A 14,971-nucleotide genomic window follows, 5' to 3' on the forward strand; every position below is an offset into this window, starting at 1 on the left:
ACCGGGGCGTTTAGCTCAGCGGTAGACCATCTCTGGGCTCAACACCCAGTACAAAAAAACCCCAGCTCTTCCTGTGGGATAAATATTTGTGATCACTCATCCCAAACTTCATCTGATGAAGCCCCAACCCCTGGGGTCGGGCGCAGCTTGGGGTGGAGCACTTGCTCAGCACGTGTAAGGCCGTGGGTTCCATCTCCAGCCAAGAAAGAAAAGGAAAGGAATCCTGCCCCCCAGGGTGAGGAGGCGAGGAGGTGGGCCTTTGGACGCCATCAGAGCCTGCTCAGAGTGAAGATGGCTGATTCCCACCAAAACTCAGGTGGTGAGGCTCCGTCCCCATCGGAGGGGCAGCGACAGGCCGTGGGGCCTCCGAGAGGACGGCGGCTGCACAGGACCCACCTTCCTGAAGGATGAATGTTTTTCTTGCAGGAACAGGTTAGAGGTCGCAGGAGTCTGGTCCCCTTGTTCCCTCTTCTACTCTCAGGGTCCTATCCTTCTACCTTCAACCGTCGATTGGTTTCACGTGTGACCCTCACCAGAACCTGAGCCGATGAAGCTGCCCAGTCTCAGATTTCCCGACTCCAGAACTGTGAGCTAGAATGAACCTTTTTTCTTTATAAACCATCTAGTCTAAGTTATTCTGTTACAGCAACAGAAAATGAACTTTGTCAGGGCACTTATAACAGGAGTTGGAGGGAGCTCATCGGAGCGTTCCACCATGTGAAGATGGGACCATCTAGACATCACGGAGCCAGGCCCTCGCTAGACAGAGAATATACCTGGGATTAACCAGTTCTCCAAGGACCCCCAATTCCTTCCATTGGAGAATGGTAGTTAGAAATCAGGATCTGGGTGCGAGGGGTGCACATGGCCACTGGGACATCTCGACGGAGCACATTTTATTCAATATTTTTTCCTTATTTGGTTTATAGCTTAAAACCTATAAGTCTTTAGATCTCTAGTATAAGGGTCTCTGTACTCGGATGCCAGGGCCAGGCCTGCCACCTATGCTGGCCTCTCAGGCCTTCCTTCTCCTGCAGATGTGGTCCCCTATGCTGAAGGTCACCGTCCCTGGGGAGCCGCTCTCTGTCTCTCATTTCTCTCCCTACTTTTCAGGGACAAAAGAGCACAACTTTGTCACCGATGACCCTCCCCCTTGTTCTGAGCATGCGTCACATTCCAGAAGACAACCCTCAGCGCCCCCGCTGTCAACAAGCACGTGTACAGGTCACACAAGTGCGCGTGTGCGCGTTCAGACCACACTTGACTCACACGAATCACAAGCCATACACAGAAAACAGACTGGAGACGGGACGAGACAAGTAAATGGAACTAGAAATTAAATTTTCTACCGACATCAGAGACCACTGGCTTCCCCCCTGCCGCCATCCATACAGGGGTTTGAACCCAGGGCCTGTGGATGCAGGCCAAGTGCTCTGTCACTGAGCCACATCCCCAGCCTGGAGACTGCTGGCTCTGAACACAAAAAGGCCTGATTCAGTCCTCTTGGTGTCCCCAGCTGCCCATGCTGCCCTGTCCTCCTGTTGGAAAAAAATAGCCACAGGCCAGATGCAGGGGAGCACGCCTGTAATCCCAGTGACTGGGGAGGCTGAGGCAGGAGGATCAAAAGTTTGAGGCCAGCCTCAGCAACTTAGTGAGGCCCTGTCTCGATGTAAAAATCAAAAAGGGCTGGCAATGAAGCTTGGTTCCAGGCTCACTACAGGAAAAAAAAAAGGAAAGAAAAAATCAGTAACGGAACCTCGTCTTCACCTGGCACGCCGTGCCACAGCCTTCCCTTCCTCTACTCTGATGCCCTGGTCTGGGGCCTTCCCCTCCCTTGGGTCGGCCATTGCTCGACAGCACTTCCAGAAACAGCCCAGCTCCTCCGTCCCAACCTGCTACCCTGCCTCACCCGCCCCCTCCTGGGGCCGCAGGGTCCCCTCTCCCTCCGCCCCCGATGCAGGCCACGGAGCTGCCTCCTCGGTGGCCCGTCTTTGGCCTTACTGAACCTGTTTTCCTGTCCCTCACTGTGTCGTAAAACACAGGACTCAGGGGTGATCCGGGTGGAGCCGCAGCCTGGGATCCAGCTGTTCACGAGGCAGAAGCCAGTTCCCGGCCAGCCCGAGCCGCCTCCCAAGACACTGTCCCCAGATACAGTAAACCAGACTGCCAGCGGCTCAGTGGGGGGGCCTGGCCGAGCAGCACAAGGCGCACTATTTATGGTCGTAGGTGGACACGATACCTTTATTTATTTTTACGTGGTGCTGAGGATCGAACCCAGGGCCTCACACGTGCTAGACAAGTGCTTCCCCGCTGAGCCCAGCCCCAGCCCTAGGCCCTGGGTTTGATACCCATTGGGGGGTGGGACGTATCCCAGCAGCTTGGGAGGCTGAGGCAGGAGGATTGCAAGTTCAGAGCCAGCCTCAGCAATTTAGTGAGGCCCTAAGCCACTCAGTGAGACCCCGTCTCTAAGTAAAATACAAAACGGGCTGGGATGTGGCTCCGTGGTTAAGCGCTCCTGGGTTCAATCCCTGGTACAAAAGAAAAGAACCCCCCAAATACCCCAAAGAGCATGTTTGTAAGGGGACGGAGGAGGGAGCGAGGACCTCCCTTCCTGCTGCTTGGAGTGGATCAGGTGGACGGGGAACTCACCTCAGGGACAGCAGCACCCCCAGGGAGAGGGAAGGAGACTAGGTCCCTGAGGGGGTGAGCTACCCAGCGGCCCCCAGGGCTTTCCTGCAAACACCCCCCTCATTTGAGCTGCTATTAATTACTGTGAGCAGAGGAAAGCGATATGCAAAGGAAGTGCACAGAAGAGGAGAGATCCGAATCCCCTGGAGCAAGATGAACTGAAAAACTTCATTGTTTGCCTGTTTCTAGTAAAAATATCTCATCACCTTTTATAAAATGCTTTGTGACCGTACACAACGTTCCGGCCAGCTCTGCACAGTGGCCCCGATTTCTCCACGTCCTTGCCCACACATGTTATTTCTTCTCATTAAAAAAAAAATAGTAATAACAGCAATCATAACGGGTGCAATCTTTTTTTTTTTTTTTTTGGTACCAGGGACTGAATCCTGGGTGCTTAACCACTGAACCACCCACCCCAGCCCTTTTTAATATTTTATTTAGAGACAGGGTCTCACTGAGTTGCTTAGGGCCTCGCTAAGCTGCTGAGGCTGGCTTTGAACTCGCGATCCTCCTGCCTCAGCCTCCCAAGTTTCTGGGATTAAGGTGTGCACCACCACGCCCAGCTCATCATTGACTTTTTACTTAGCGTCGTGTTCATATGGGAAGAGAAGACCTCTAAAAAGCTGATAAACACACGAAAAGATGTTCAGCATTGTTTGTCATCAAGAACATGCAAATAAAGCCACACATGGAGATACCACGGCACACCCGGGAGAATGGTTGAAAGGAAAAAGACCCACAGCCCGTGTTGGCCAGGTGGCCAGGTGGGGCCTTCCGGCTGGGTGGAGAATCAGGGTCCACTTGGAGTTACAGGGAGACTCCCCACGAGATCCAGCCCAAGAAGAATTTTTTTCTTTAAAAAAAAATCATATTTACTCAAAAGATTTGTACACGATTGTTCATGGCCACTGTATTTGTGATAACCCAATGTGGGAGACGCCCTAGAAGTCCATCAACAAGAGATGGACGTGGCCGTCCCTTCACACTCCGAAACAATAAAGAACAATGCACCCGGGGCTGGGGCTGGGGCTGGGCGACAGAGGCCCCCCAGCACGGGCAAGGCCTGGGTTCCATCCTCAGCACCACGGGGAAGTAAGGAAATAAAATAAAGGTGTTTACTGTGTCCAACGACAACTAAAATATAAATCCTAAAGAAAAAAGATGAACCAGTCAATGGATGGAGCTGGAGAATATCATGCTAAGCAGGATCAGCCAGTCCCCCCAAAACAAAAGCGAATGTCTCCCCCGATGTGTGGACGCTGATGCACAGCGCAGGGGGCGCAGAGGGCGCAGGGGGCGCAGAGGGCGCAGGGGGCGCAGGGGGCCCGGGAGAGGCCCAGAGTCACTGTAGGCTGAGGGGAGGGAAGGGAGGGGCTGGGGCAGGAAGGACCCCAGGATGAATCCCCATTAGCACCCTCTATGCATATGGAACTGTGGCGGGGGGCGGGGGTCCACTTCATGTACAGCCAGAAGAATGAGAAACTGTGCTCGGTCCAGGTGTTCTACTGCCATGCATAGCTAACTAGAACAAATAGAGAAAATTAAGGGAAAAAAAAAAAAAAAAGAATGAACTTGGCACCCACAGAGCAACACGGGCGAGCCTCAAAATCGCTCCCCTCAGTGGAAAAATCCAGACACCAAAAATCCCACACTCGGGCTGGGGGTGCCCTGGGTGGTAGAGAGCTGGCCCAGCACCACGAGGCCCTGGGTTTCATCCTCAGCATAAAAAGTGAAACCAGAAAACCACTGTGATTCCATTTATGTGAATGTCTAGAAAATGCAACGTAATCGATAATGACGGGAAGAGACGCGAGGTTGCCTGGGGTTCAGGGCACGGGGAGGGGTGACAAAGGGGTACTGCCAAGCTTTCAGGCTACCCCCAGTGGCAGAGCACCTGCCTGGCACATGTGAGGCCCTGGGTTCAATTCTCCCAGCACCACACGTAAATAAATGAACGCCATAAAGGCCCATCAACATCTAAAAGGTCCAATGACAAGTTAAAAAAACAAAAAAAAAAAGACTTCATCTCACAGCTTGTCATTTATATTTCAATAAAGTTTATTTTAATTCCACAGATATACAAAGACCGTGAGAAACCCCACCTACTTCTGGCTCCAACAGCCATTCCCCCCAGAGAGCCTACCCGTGTATTTTGAGGTTGGTTTGTTTTGTTTTGTTTTTATTTTTGCCTTTTGGAGACAGGATCCCACTAAGTTGCTCAGGCTGGCCTCTATCTTCGAATCCTTGGGCCTCCATCTTCCAATCCTTCATCCTCAGCCTCCCCAGCAGCTGAGACAACTGTAGGTGCAGGCCACCGTACCTGGCTTAACATTTTTGTGTGTGTGTTCTATATTTTTTTTAATGTATGGAAAGGATGAATATTGTCACTTCCACTCTGTAACCAAGATTCACCCTACTCACATCTGTCCATACAGGATTTGAAAGGTGGCCCACCCAAAGGGTAGAAGCCAGGTGTAGTGGTGTGCACCTGTCATCTCCGTCACTCAGGAGGCTCAGGCAGGAGGAGCGCCGGTTTGAGGCCAGCCTCAGCAACTAACTGAGACCTTGTCTCAAAATTTTAAGATTAAAAAAAGAGGGGGCTGGGGATGTGGCTCAAGTAGTAGCGCGCTCGCCTGGCATGCGCGCGGCCTGGGTTCGATCCTCAGCACCACATACAAATAAAATAAAGATATTGTGTCCGCCTAAAGCTAAAAAATAAATATATATTAAAAAATTTAAAAAAAAAGAAGAAGAAGAAAGGATAGGTAGATGTTCTCACCCCCAGAACCTGTGAATGTGACCTTATTTGGAAAAAGGGTGTTTGCAGATGTAATTAGTTAAGGATCTTGAGGTGGGATTATCCTGGATTGACCGGGTGTGTCCTAAATCCAAGCTGAGCGTCTCTGTCCCAGGCAGAGGGGGGGAAACACAGGCGGAGGAGCTGACCCAAAGTGCGTGGGCATCGCTGGGTCGGCTGGGGCAGGATGGACCCGGGGCCGAGGGAGTCCAGATGCACGCTCTCTGCCGGAGCTGGGGCAGGCACCTCTGGGCGAGGTCGGCCTTCTAGATTCTTTCTGGTGCCTTCGATTCCACAGGGGACACTTCTCACTGCCTGCCCCCTCCCACTCTCAGGTCTGGGGACCCCCGTTCACCTGCACCTCCGGCTTTCCTGATCCCCAGTTTGCAGGCAGCCGACTGATCGCGAGGGTTCTCGGGCTCCGCAACCGCGGGATCCAAAGCCCCCATCTCTGTGTCCCCGAGTCTGGAGGCAGCCGCTGGATCCAGGGTGGCGCATCTCCAGGTGCAGCCAACCTCAAGTTGGAAACACTGGGGTCAGGAACTGCCCTGTGCCGGGCCAGGTGGCTCCTGCCCATAGTCCTAGCGACCAGGACGCTTCCAGCACGTGAGCTTCTAGGGGACGCTCCAGATGGGGACCTGGCAGCACCTAGAGGCTCATACCGTGGCCTAAAGGACAGTGGGCCACAGGTCCGCGTGTCACAGTTTGGCCCCAAGCTGCTATATCATCGGAGGCAGCGGAGTCTCCAGGTGCAGGGCTTAGTGGGGGGTCTTAGGCCATCGGGGGACACGTGCCTGAGGGGCCTCTGGACCCTGTCTCTCTGTGCTCCCTGACTCCAGCGTGAGCTGTCCAGTGTGGTGTGCTCTGTGTGGGACGCTGCCCTGGCCAGCGCCCCGCAGTGCAGCCACCAAGCCGGGCCCAGTGGCACACGCCTGTGACCCCAGCAACACAGGAGGCCGAGGAAGGAGGATCACAAGTGTGAGGCCAGCCCGGGCAAGTCAGCGAGACCGTGTCTCAAAATGAAGTAAGAAGGGCTCAGGGTGCAGCTCCGAGGCCGTGGGTGACACGCGATACTCTGTGTGAAGTCATCACACCTTCCCGTGACGTGACGAGGAAGTCTGCGCCCTCGCAGTGCACACACGGTCTCCTGCCCGAGATTTCTGATGCTTGGTTGGTTGAATCCACAGAGGCCCAACAGGCTGCTCCGGAGACTGACGGGAGAGAGAGCATCCGAAACAGGTCGGGGTCCCTGTCTCCCTCACCCCGAGGACTAAGGCTGGCTTAATGAACAGCCCAAAGCTCCATGCCAGCCCCCCCGAGCCCCCCAGCAGGAAAGACTCCATTCTGGCCCCTGCCCCTCTCCGCTGGACCAAGTGGCCTCCCAACTCGTCCTCAACCCAACAGGTTCCACTTTCCCCAACCTGTGAAATTATTTGAACATATCGATGATCCCTTCCTGTAGGAACCAGATTCACCTTGGCCTTTGGTCACTACAGACCCCACAGGCCCTGCTTATCCACTCTCCCGGGTGCGCTCCTGTGGCTTCCTCATGGTGTGTGTGGGGGGGAGGGTCCTCTGAGTATACGTGACTAATAAACTGATGTTGCACTAGTCCAGAGGTGTCCAGGCCTTCTGTGGCACGCAGGACTCAGGCTGCTTCTGCTCTGGGGCCCCGCCATTCCAGGCCTCTCTTCTCAAGGTGGTGTGATGTCAAAATGACTGCTGAGTTCCAGCCATTACATTTACATTCCAATAGCAGAAAGTAGAAAGGCACCCTCTTTTTTTCCTCAAAACATCACTTATGCTTCTACCCTGTTAGCTAGAACTTGGTTGTATGGTGACATTTAGCTATAAAGGAGGCTGGGAAATGTCCTTTATCCCAAGAAGCCACGTGTCCAGTGAACTAGCAGTAATTTGTGGATTAGATCTAGATGAAGGCTGATGAGGGAGCCCGGCCTCATCCTCTCTCTCTCTTGAGGTTGGGTCCACTGTGGGCACATCAGCCTGTGCCTCCCACTTCCTGCGACCAAGCCTGAGATGAGATTGCGACACTAGTGCCCACGGTGTTCCCTCAACTGTCCCTCGTCTCCCTGACCCCACAGCCCTCCCTGACCTAGGGACCAAGCCCGGGCAAACCGTCCCACACACGCAGCCGAACCCTGCGTGTGCTCCCTCATAAGCCCCAGCGTTGATCATGCAGGTGTGTGCTGGACAGTGAGGTGACCGCGGTTGACTGTGCTCCACCAACGTCCCTGTGGAACTGGGCGGGTCAGGGCGGGGCGGGGAGAGGAGAGTTCCGGGCAGGGAGATAAGGCCAGTGTGTGCATTATTTACAGGGGAGGGTTGAGAGTCCTGGCCAGGCCGCACATTCTATCCTTTGTGACGATAGGGAGGTGACAGTGGACATGTGCCCAAAGCTAGGCCAATGAGATTCCAGCTTGGGGCTTCTGCTGAAGCCGCGGTTGTGCACATTTGGCTGCTGGGATAATACGCTGCACAGGTGAGCCTGCTGGTGGAGAGGCGGAGACAGAATCCACCTGGAGGACGTCGTTCGAGCTCCTGGATCCAGCTGAGCCTGAAGGACATATTCCCCCATCTTTCCATTCATGAGGCAATAAAAGCTCTGTTTGCATTAGTTAGTTCAGTTTAGGTCCTCCATCCTTCCCAAGAGTCCCCAGCCACTTCAGAAGCGCAAACAGCTTGGTTCTTGTTGCTGCTTCCCTGGGGTTAAGATAAGGCCACAGGATTTTTGAGTGTTAAAACTAGAAAGTTCCAGGCAAGGTGACAGCCCTACAGGCAACACCCTGTTCATTGATGGCTCCCTCCCTGCCCCAGATCACGCCTGCGTCCCTCCAGGTGCCTCCTCAGAGACAAATGCACCAATCCCCGTCTAGACGGCCCCCCTCCATCATGCCTGGTCCCAGCCTTCCCACCACTCCGCCACTCCCCGGGGGAGCGCGAGGCAGCTGACGGGCCCAGCTGGTGAGTGGAGCTGCTGGGGGTCTGACCCTGGGTGGAGTGGAGACCCGGGGTCCCTCAGGCATTGTCCTCCATACGGTATGTCAGGGTTAGGACCTGGAATGTCCCCCATGGACTCGGGTACTGAACACTGGGTCCCTAATGTGGCAATGTAGGAGGTGGACCAAAAGGAAGGGAAGGTCCTTGGAGGGGCTTCTTGGTGACTCTCCTGTCCCCAGCCACTTCCTCTCCCTGGCTCCCTGGCTGCCAGGAGGTGAGCCGTTTTCTCCTGACATGTCCCTTCTGCATGATGTTCTGCGTCACTTGAGGCCCAAAGCAAGGGAGTGAGGTGACCCCGGACTCTGAGGCCATGAGCCAAATCCATCTTTTCTCCCTTACGTTGATGGCCTCAGGTATCTGGTCACAGTGACAGAAAGGGAACCCAGGATGACCTTGCTGAACTCTGCCACGCACCTGGGAGGTGGGACAGCTGTCGCCCCACTTACAGAGGGGGACACTGAGGCCGAGAGGCGGTGGGTCCAGGCTGAAGCCGGTCAGACCGCCGGGCTCACTCCCAGACCCGCCGCTGCCTCTGCCTTGGAATTTCCCTCCCGCCCTGTGGCCATCTGGGGAGGGGGTGCCTGGCCGCCAGCAAGCCAGCGGGAAGGGGAGGGGGCCGAGGGTCCCCAGGCTGGTGTGTGGCTGACAGGCCTGGTCCAGGCCCCCTTGACCCCTGGCTGCTGGCCTGGCTCCTTGGGGACTCTCGGGTACCTCCCCAAAGCCGCCCGCCCCCCACCCTGTGGTTGGCCCAAATACCAGACAGGGCGATCTCAGCGTTTCCTCCAACATTCCTCCTCCCGGCCCAGCCCCAGGCGGGCTGAGGTTACAGAAGCAGAGCTGGGTGGCTGGGCAGGGGGGACAGAGGGGGACGGAGGGGGCCGAGGGCTGGGCTGGCCAGTCCTCACCACCCCATCCGGCTGCCTGCCCTCCCTCCCTCCCCAGGGCGGGACGGGGCTGGGCCAGCCGCCCTGCGCCCCTGGGAGAAGGCTGGGGGTGGCCCGTGTGGAGATGGAGGACGGGAGCCGTCACAGCAGAGGTGCCAGGGGGTGACTGCCGGTGGCACCAGGAGCCCTGGTCTCAGGGTGGGCGAGAAGGCCGAGCGGGGGCTGCCATGGTAAGGTGCGGCGGGGTCCGAGGGGGGCCGACCCGGCCTCCAGCCCGACTCTGCCCGCTGGCTGTGGTGGTCCCTCCCCACGAGGGGATGCTCCCGTCGCCATGGTGACCCGCACTGGCCTGGGGCCATGCTGACCCCTCCCTCCACTCCCAGCGGCTGAGTTTGCTGCTGTTGCTGCTGCTGCCGGGACCCCCGGTCGCCCCCGGCATGGAGGACCCCACCTTTCCCCACCCGGGGGAGAGCTCGCAGCCCCCGCCGCGGGCCTGCCCCTGGCGCTGCTCCTGTCCCCGGGATGACACGGTGGACTGCGCCGGCCTGGACCTGCAGCTGTTCCCGGACAACATCACCAGGGCCGCTCGGCACCTCTCCCTGCAGGTGGGGCCCAGGGAGCGGAGGGGGACCCAGGGGTCAGAGAGGAGAGAAGCTGGGAGACAGGGAAGCCGCGGGCGGAGGCGTGGGGGCCACCAGCAGGAGTGACACCCCCCCCACCCCCCACCCCCGGCAGTGAAGAGGCTGAGCCGCGGGGGTCTGCAGCGGAGGTGAGGGAGGTCGGGTGGGGGCGCTCGGAGGGGGAGGGCTGGGGCTTGCGTTCAGTGGTGGAGGTTATGGGTGCCGGGGTCAGAGGTGGGGTTCCTAGGGTCAGAAGTGGGGTGCCTGGGGCCAGAGCTGGGGCACCTGGGGTCAGAGGTGGGGGATTATGTGGGGCTGACTATGGGTGGTGGGAGTTGGGGGTCAAGGTCTTGGTAGGCGTGGGATTTTGAAGAATTGGTAAAAATGGGGTATTTGTGCCCCAAAGAGGGACACTGAGGTCCAGAGAGGTGGCAGAGTGCAGGTTCCAAGCAGCCAGGCCGGCACCCATCTGGGAGGTTTCCGGGTCCGCATCTTGGAGGGGACTGGGTTGTCTGTGGTCGGTGTGGGGCAGTGGGGCCTTGGGGGTGGCTTGTGGTCAGGGCCATGGGTGACTGGAGTGGACTGTGCGGTGCTGCTGCTGGGTGTCTGGACTTGTTTGGGCTGGTGGGGGCTTGGGGTCAGGGCTGAGCAAAGGGCCCTGGGGGTCACGGTGTCCACGCCCCCCCCCCAGAACAACCAGCTGCAGGAGCTCCCGTACAACGAGCTGTCCCGCCTCAGGGGCCTGCGGACCCTCAACCTACACAACAACCTCATCTCCTCCGAGGGTCAGCACCTCCCGTGCATGTGGGGCCATGGTCGCAGCTGCCCCGCCCCTGCCCGCCCCCCCCCAAGGGCTGTGGGCAGCTCTGCGGCACTTCCCAGAAATGCCCTGTGCTGAGCAGAGTGGAAACTTGGGGGCCGGGGCAGCTGCGGCTTCGGAGTGGGGGCGAGGGGCGGGGGGCGGGGACCGGGTGCCTGGGGAGCCGCCTGTCTCCAGCCCCCAGCCTGCCCCCCCAGCCTGGGTCCCCTCACCGCCCCCCGCCCGCCCAGGCCTGCCTGACGAAGCCTTCGAGTCCCTCACCCAGCTGCAGCACATCTACGTGGCCCACAACAAGGTGAGCGCCAGCCCAGCAAGGGTGTCGCCTGGAGGGCGTCACACAGCACCTGGGAGCCAGGGGTGGCAGAGTGGGCTGGGGGACTCCGGGACAGCAACTGTGCCCTCGCAGCTCTCGGCAGCCCCCCAGTTCCTGCCCCGCTCCCTCCGTGTCGCCGACCTGGCTGCCAACCAAGTGGCGGAGGTCTTCCCGCTCACCTTTGGGGAGAAGCCTGCACTGAGGTAGCCCTTAGCCTGGGAGGGGCTGAGGGGGCGTGGCCTGCTCTGGGAGGGGCTGAGGGGGCGTGGCCTGCTCTGGGAGGGGCTGGGGCGTGGCTGCCCTGGGGGGTCGCAGGGGAGGTCTCTGCACTGGGGGTCTGGGGGTCCAGGGCCTGCGAGCTGCGGGGAGGCCTCTGGGCAAGGGAAAGGCGCGAGTGCACTCACACACTTACACTCACCCCCACACACTCCCACTCCCACTCCCACACACATACGCACTCCCACTCCCACTCACTCCCACTTTCACACCCACACACATCACAATCTCACACTCTCTCCCCACACCAGCACACACACCCCCCCCACACACACAATACACTCATACACACTCAAACACACATTCACAACCACACACATACACTCCGACTCCCACACTCCCACACACAATCACACGCATACACACATTCACACACTCACACTCACACACATACTCCCATTCACACTCCCACTCCCCCCACATACACACACTCACACTCACACACACTCACACACTCACACTCACACACACACTCACACACACTCACACTCACACACACACACTCACACTCACACACTCACACTCACACTCCCCGGTGCTGTGGGCGGCCCTGAGCTGGGGTGCAGGGCCACAGGGGCTGCGGGTGGCGAGGCGGGCTGGTGGCCGCAGCCTGGCTCCCCTCAGGGCCGTGTACCTCCACAACAACCAGCTGAGCAACGCGGGCCTGCCCCCTGATGCCTTCCGCGGCTCCGACGCCATCGCCACCCTCAGCCTCTCCAGCAACCGGCTCAGCTACCTGCCGCCCAGCCTGCCCGCCTCGCTGGAGCGGCTCCACCTGCAGGTGCCCCCCTTGCGCCTCGTGGCCCACCGTCCCCCTCGACTCTCCTGGGGGGTGCTTGTCTCCTTGCTTTCCACCCTCCCAACAGACCCCAGAATTCCAGTGGCAGGAAGGCGCGCTCCTTGGCCCTCCCTTCCTCAAGAGCCTTCCGTGGCTCCCCTAAGCCTTGGGTCCCAGATCCTGAGTCCCATCCTCTCCCTCACCCAGAACAACCTCATCTCCAAGGTGCCCCGAGGAGCCCTGAGCCGCCAGACCCAGCTCCGCGAGCTGTACCTGCAGCACAACCTGCTCCCGGACAGCGGCCTGGACGCCGCGACCTTCAGGTGGGCAGGGTGCAGCCTCGAGGTGCAGCTTCCAGCCGCAGTGGGGGCTAGCACTTGCAGCCTTCAGCCCCCGCCCTGCAGGACTGCTTCCCCAGGCCTCGTGTGATGAGTGCCTACTGTATACCGGGTTCAGTGGAGCTCCTGGCAGGGGTCCTTGTCCCCTGCTCCTGGGCACTGAGGTTTTATGATTTAACGTCCCAGCTCCATCTCAGGCCCAGAAGTCTGCCCGGTCACCCCCACAGCTAACCCTCAGGCTGGCACAGCTCTGAGCGCCCCATGTTTGCTCCCCCCTCAACCCGTCCCCCAAGCTGAGGTCTGCGCTCACCTGACTCAGGACCCCCCAGTCCCCCGATGGGAGACTGGGCCTCTCAGAGCCGGCTGACCTCCCTCCCCCACCAGCAAGCTGCACAGCCTCGAGTACCTGGACCTGTCCCACAACCGGCTGGCCTCGGTGCCCGCAGGCCTGCCCCGGACCCTGGTCGTCCTGCACCTGGGCCGAAACCGCATCCGGCAGGTGGAGGCGGCCCGGCTGCGGGGCGCCAAGGGCCTGCGCTACCTGCTGCTGCAGCACAACCCGCTCGGGGCCTCGGGGCTTCCGGCCCGGGCGCTGCGGCCACTGCGGGGCCTGCACACGCTGCACCTGTACGGCAACGGGCTGGACCGCGTGCCCCTGGCACTGCCCCGCCGCCTGCGGGCCCTGGTGATGCCTCACAACCACGTGGCCGTGCTGGGTGCCCGCGACCTGGCCGCCACGCCTGGCCTCACTGAGCTCAACCTGGCCTACAACCGCCTGGCCAGCGCGCATGTGCACCACCGGGCCTTCCGCCGGCTGCGCGCCCTGCGCAGCCTGGACCTGGCAGGCAACCAGTTGACCCGGCTGCCCGCGGGCCTGCCCGCAGCCCTGCACACCCTGCGGCTGCAGCACAACCGGCTGCGGACCCTGGAGCCTGAGCTCCTGGCCGGGCTCGAGCAGCTGCGGGAGCTCAGCCTGGCGCACAACAGACTCCGCGTGGGTGACATCGCGCCTGGCACCTGGCACGAGCTGCAGGCCCTGCAGGTCAGGGAGGCCGGCCACAGAGGGCCCCCCTCTTGTCCCAGGGCCTCCCCATTCCAAGGTCCTGTGGTGCCACCGAAGGACCCTGGGCTGGCCACACAGGTCCAGCCTGGGACCTCCCTGTGCCACCCAGGTCTGGTCCTTGCCAGGCCCTTCACCTCCCAGTGGGGATGCAGCCGGGCAGGGGGCACGGCTCCTGTCCCCCTCCTAGTTAGAAAGGTCAACAGAGTCCCAAGTGTTAGGCAGTGATGAGGGGTGTGGGGACACCCGTCTCCACCAGGGATTGGCTGCAGGAGTGGGAACCCCAACTGTCTGTGCCCCCAGGACTGACAATAGGGCCTGCCCTGGAAGGGACTCAGATCACCTTCATAGAGTGAAGGGACAGGCCACCATGGGGGTGGGGGAGAGGAGGAGGAGCCCCCGGGAGTGGAGGTTGGGGTGACCGGCCACGGTGCTCTCTCCCCTCCTCAGGTGCTGGACCTGAGCCACAACGAGCTGTCCTTCGTGCCCCCGGACCTGCCCGAGGCCCTGGAGGAGCTGCATCTGCAGGGCAACCGCATCGGCTCCGTGGGCCCCGAGGCCTTCCTGGGCACGCCCCGCCTGCGCGCCCTCTTCCTCAGGTGCAGGTCGGGGCGGGGCGGCCTGCTGGCCACAGTGGCCTCCCTGCCCCTGCCCTCATGGCTGCCTCTCTGTGCAGGGCCAACAGGCTCCACATGACAAGCATCTCGGCCGAGGCCTTCCTGGGCCTCCCGCACCTGCGCGTGGTGGACACGGCAGATAACCTGGAGCAGGTCCTGGTCCGGCTGCCGTCCACAGTACCGCATCGGCCACGGCGGGGGCCTGAGCCCAGAGGGACCTAGCTGAGCCGCCCTGGCCCCTGGGGCTGCCCCGGGAGTGGACTTCAGAGACACCGGCCACCTGGGGCCTGGGACTCAGGGGAGCTGGCTCAGGCACTGGCTAGTACCGCCCCGTGCACAGCCACCGGGGAGGGCCTGAAGCGCAGGCTGAAGCTCGCGGGCCTCCAGGTTCCCAGCGTGAGGACCACCCCCGCCCTGTCCCAGAAGGAGGTGGCACAATAAAGCCGAAGCTTTCCAGCCCTCCTGGGGCCAGGTGCGCTTCTGGGGCGCTCCCCTGCCTTCCCGCCACGGCCCTGCCCGGGCAATCGTTCAGGTCCCCTGGCCAGTGACCAGCAGGTCCTAAGACACAGTGGGTCACCCTGCAGCCAATGCACAACCCAGCCTTATCCCCAAGTGCACAAGGCCACCTGCTGCAGAAACAGGAGGCAGATGCGCAGACCCTCAGGGCCCACTGCAGCAAGTGGCGGTGTCACGCACCCTGCAGGGGCTGCCTGTTCCTCCCCAGGGTGGGGTGCGGGCTATGGGAGACCTGGCCTGGCCCCG

General features: G+C 60.1%; 1 protein-coding gene across 1 annotated transcript; it reads left to right on the forward strand.

Annotated features, from left to right (window-relative positions):
* Positions 1 to 9,499: 9,499 nt before the first annotated feature.
* On the forward strand, positions 9,500 to 14,920 carry Podnl1 (podocan like 1). The gene is made up of 10 exons (XM_027955184.2): positions 9,500 to 9,617; positions 9,771 to 9,992; positions 10,699 to 10,792; positions 11,058 to 11,122; positions 11,234 to 11,343; positions 12,041 to 12,197; positions 12,402 to 12,517; positions 12,917 to 13,574; positions 14,043 to 14,191; positions 14,269 to 14,920. Exons 1-10 carry the CDS (start codon positions 9,615 to 9,617, stop codon positions 14,429 to 14,431), a joined length of 1,737 nt encoding a protein of 578 aa, XP_027810985.2. The 5' UTR covers positions 9,500 to 9,614; the 3' UTR covers positions 14,432 to 14,920.
* Positions 14,921 to 14,971: the final 51 nt, after the last annotated feature.

Source organism: Marmota flaviventris, chromosome 1 (assembly GCF_047511675.1).
Source record: "Marmota flaviventris isolate mMarFla1 chromosome 1, mMarFla1.hap1, whole genome shotgun sequence".
Classification (NCBI taxonomy): Eukaryota; Metazoa; Chordata; class Mammalia; order Rodentia; family Sciuridae; genus Marmota; species Marmota flaviventris.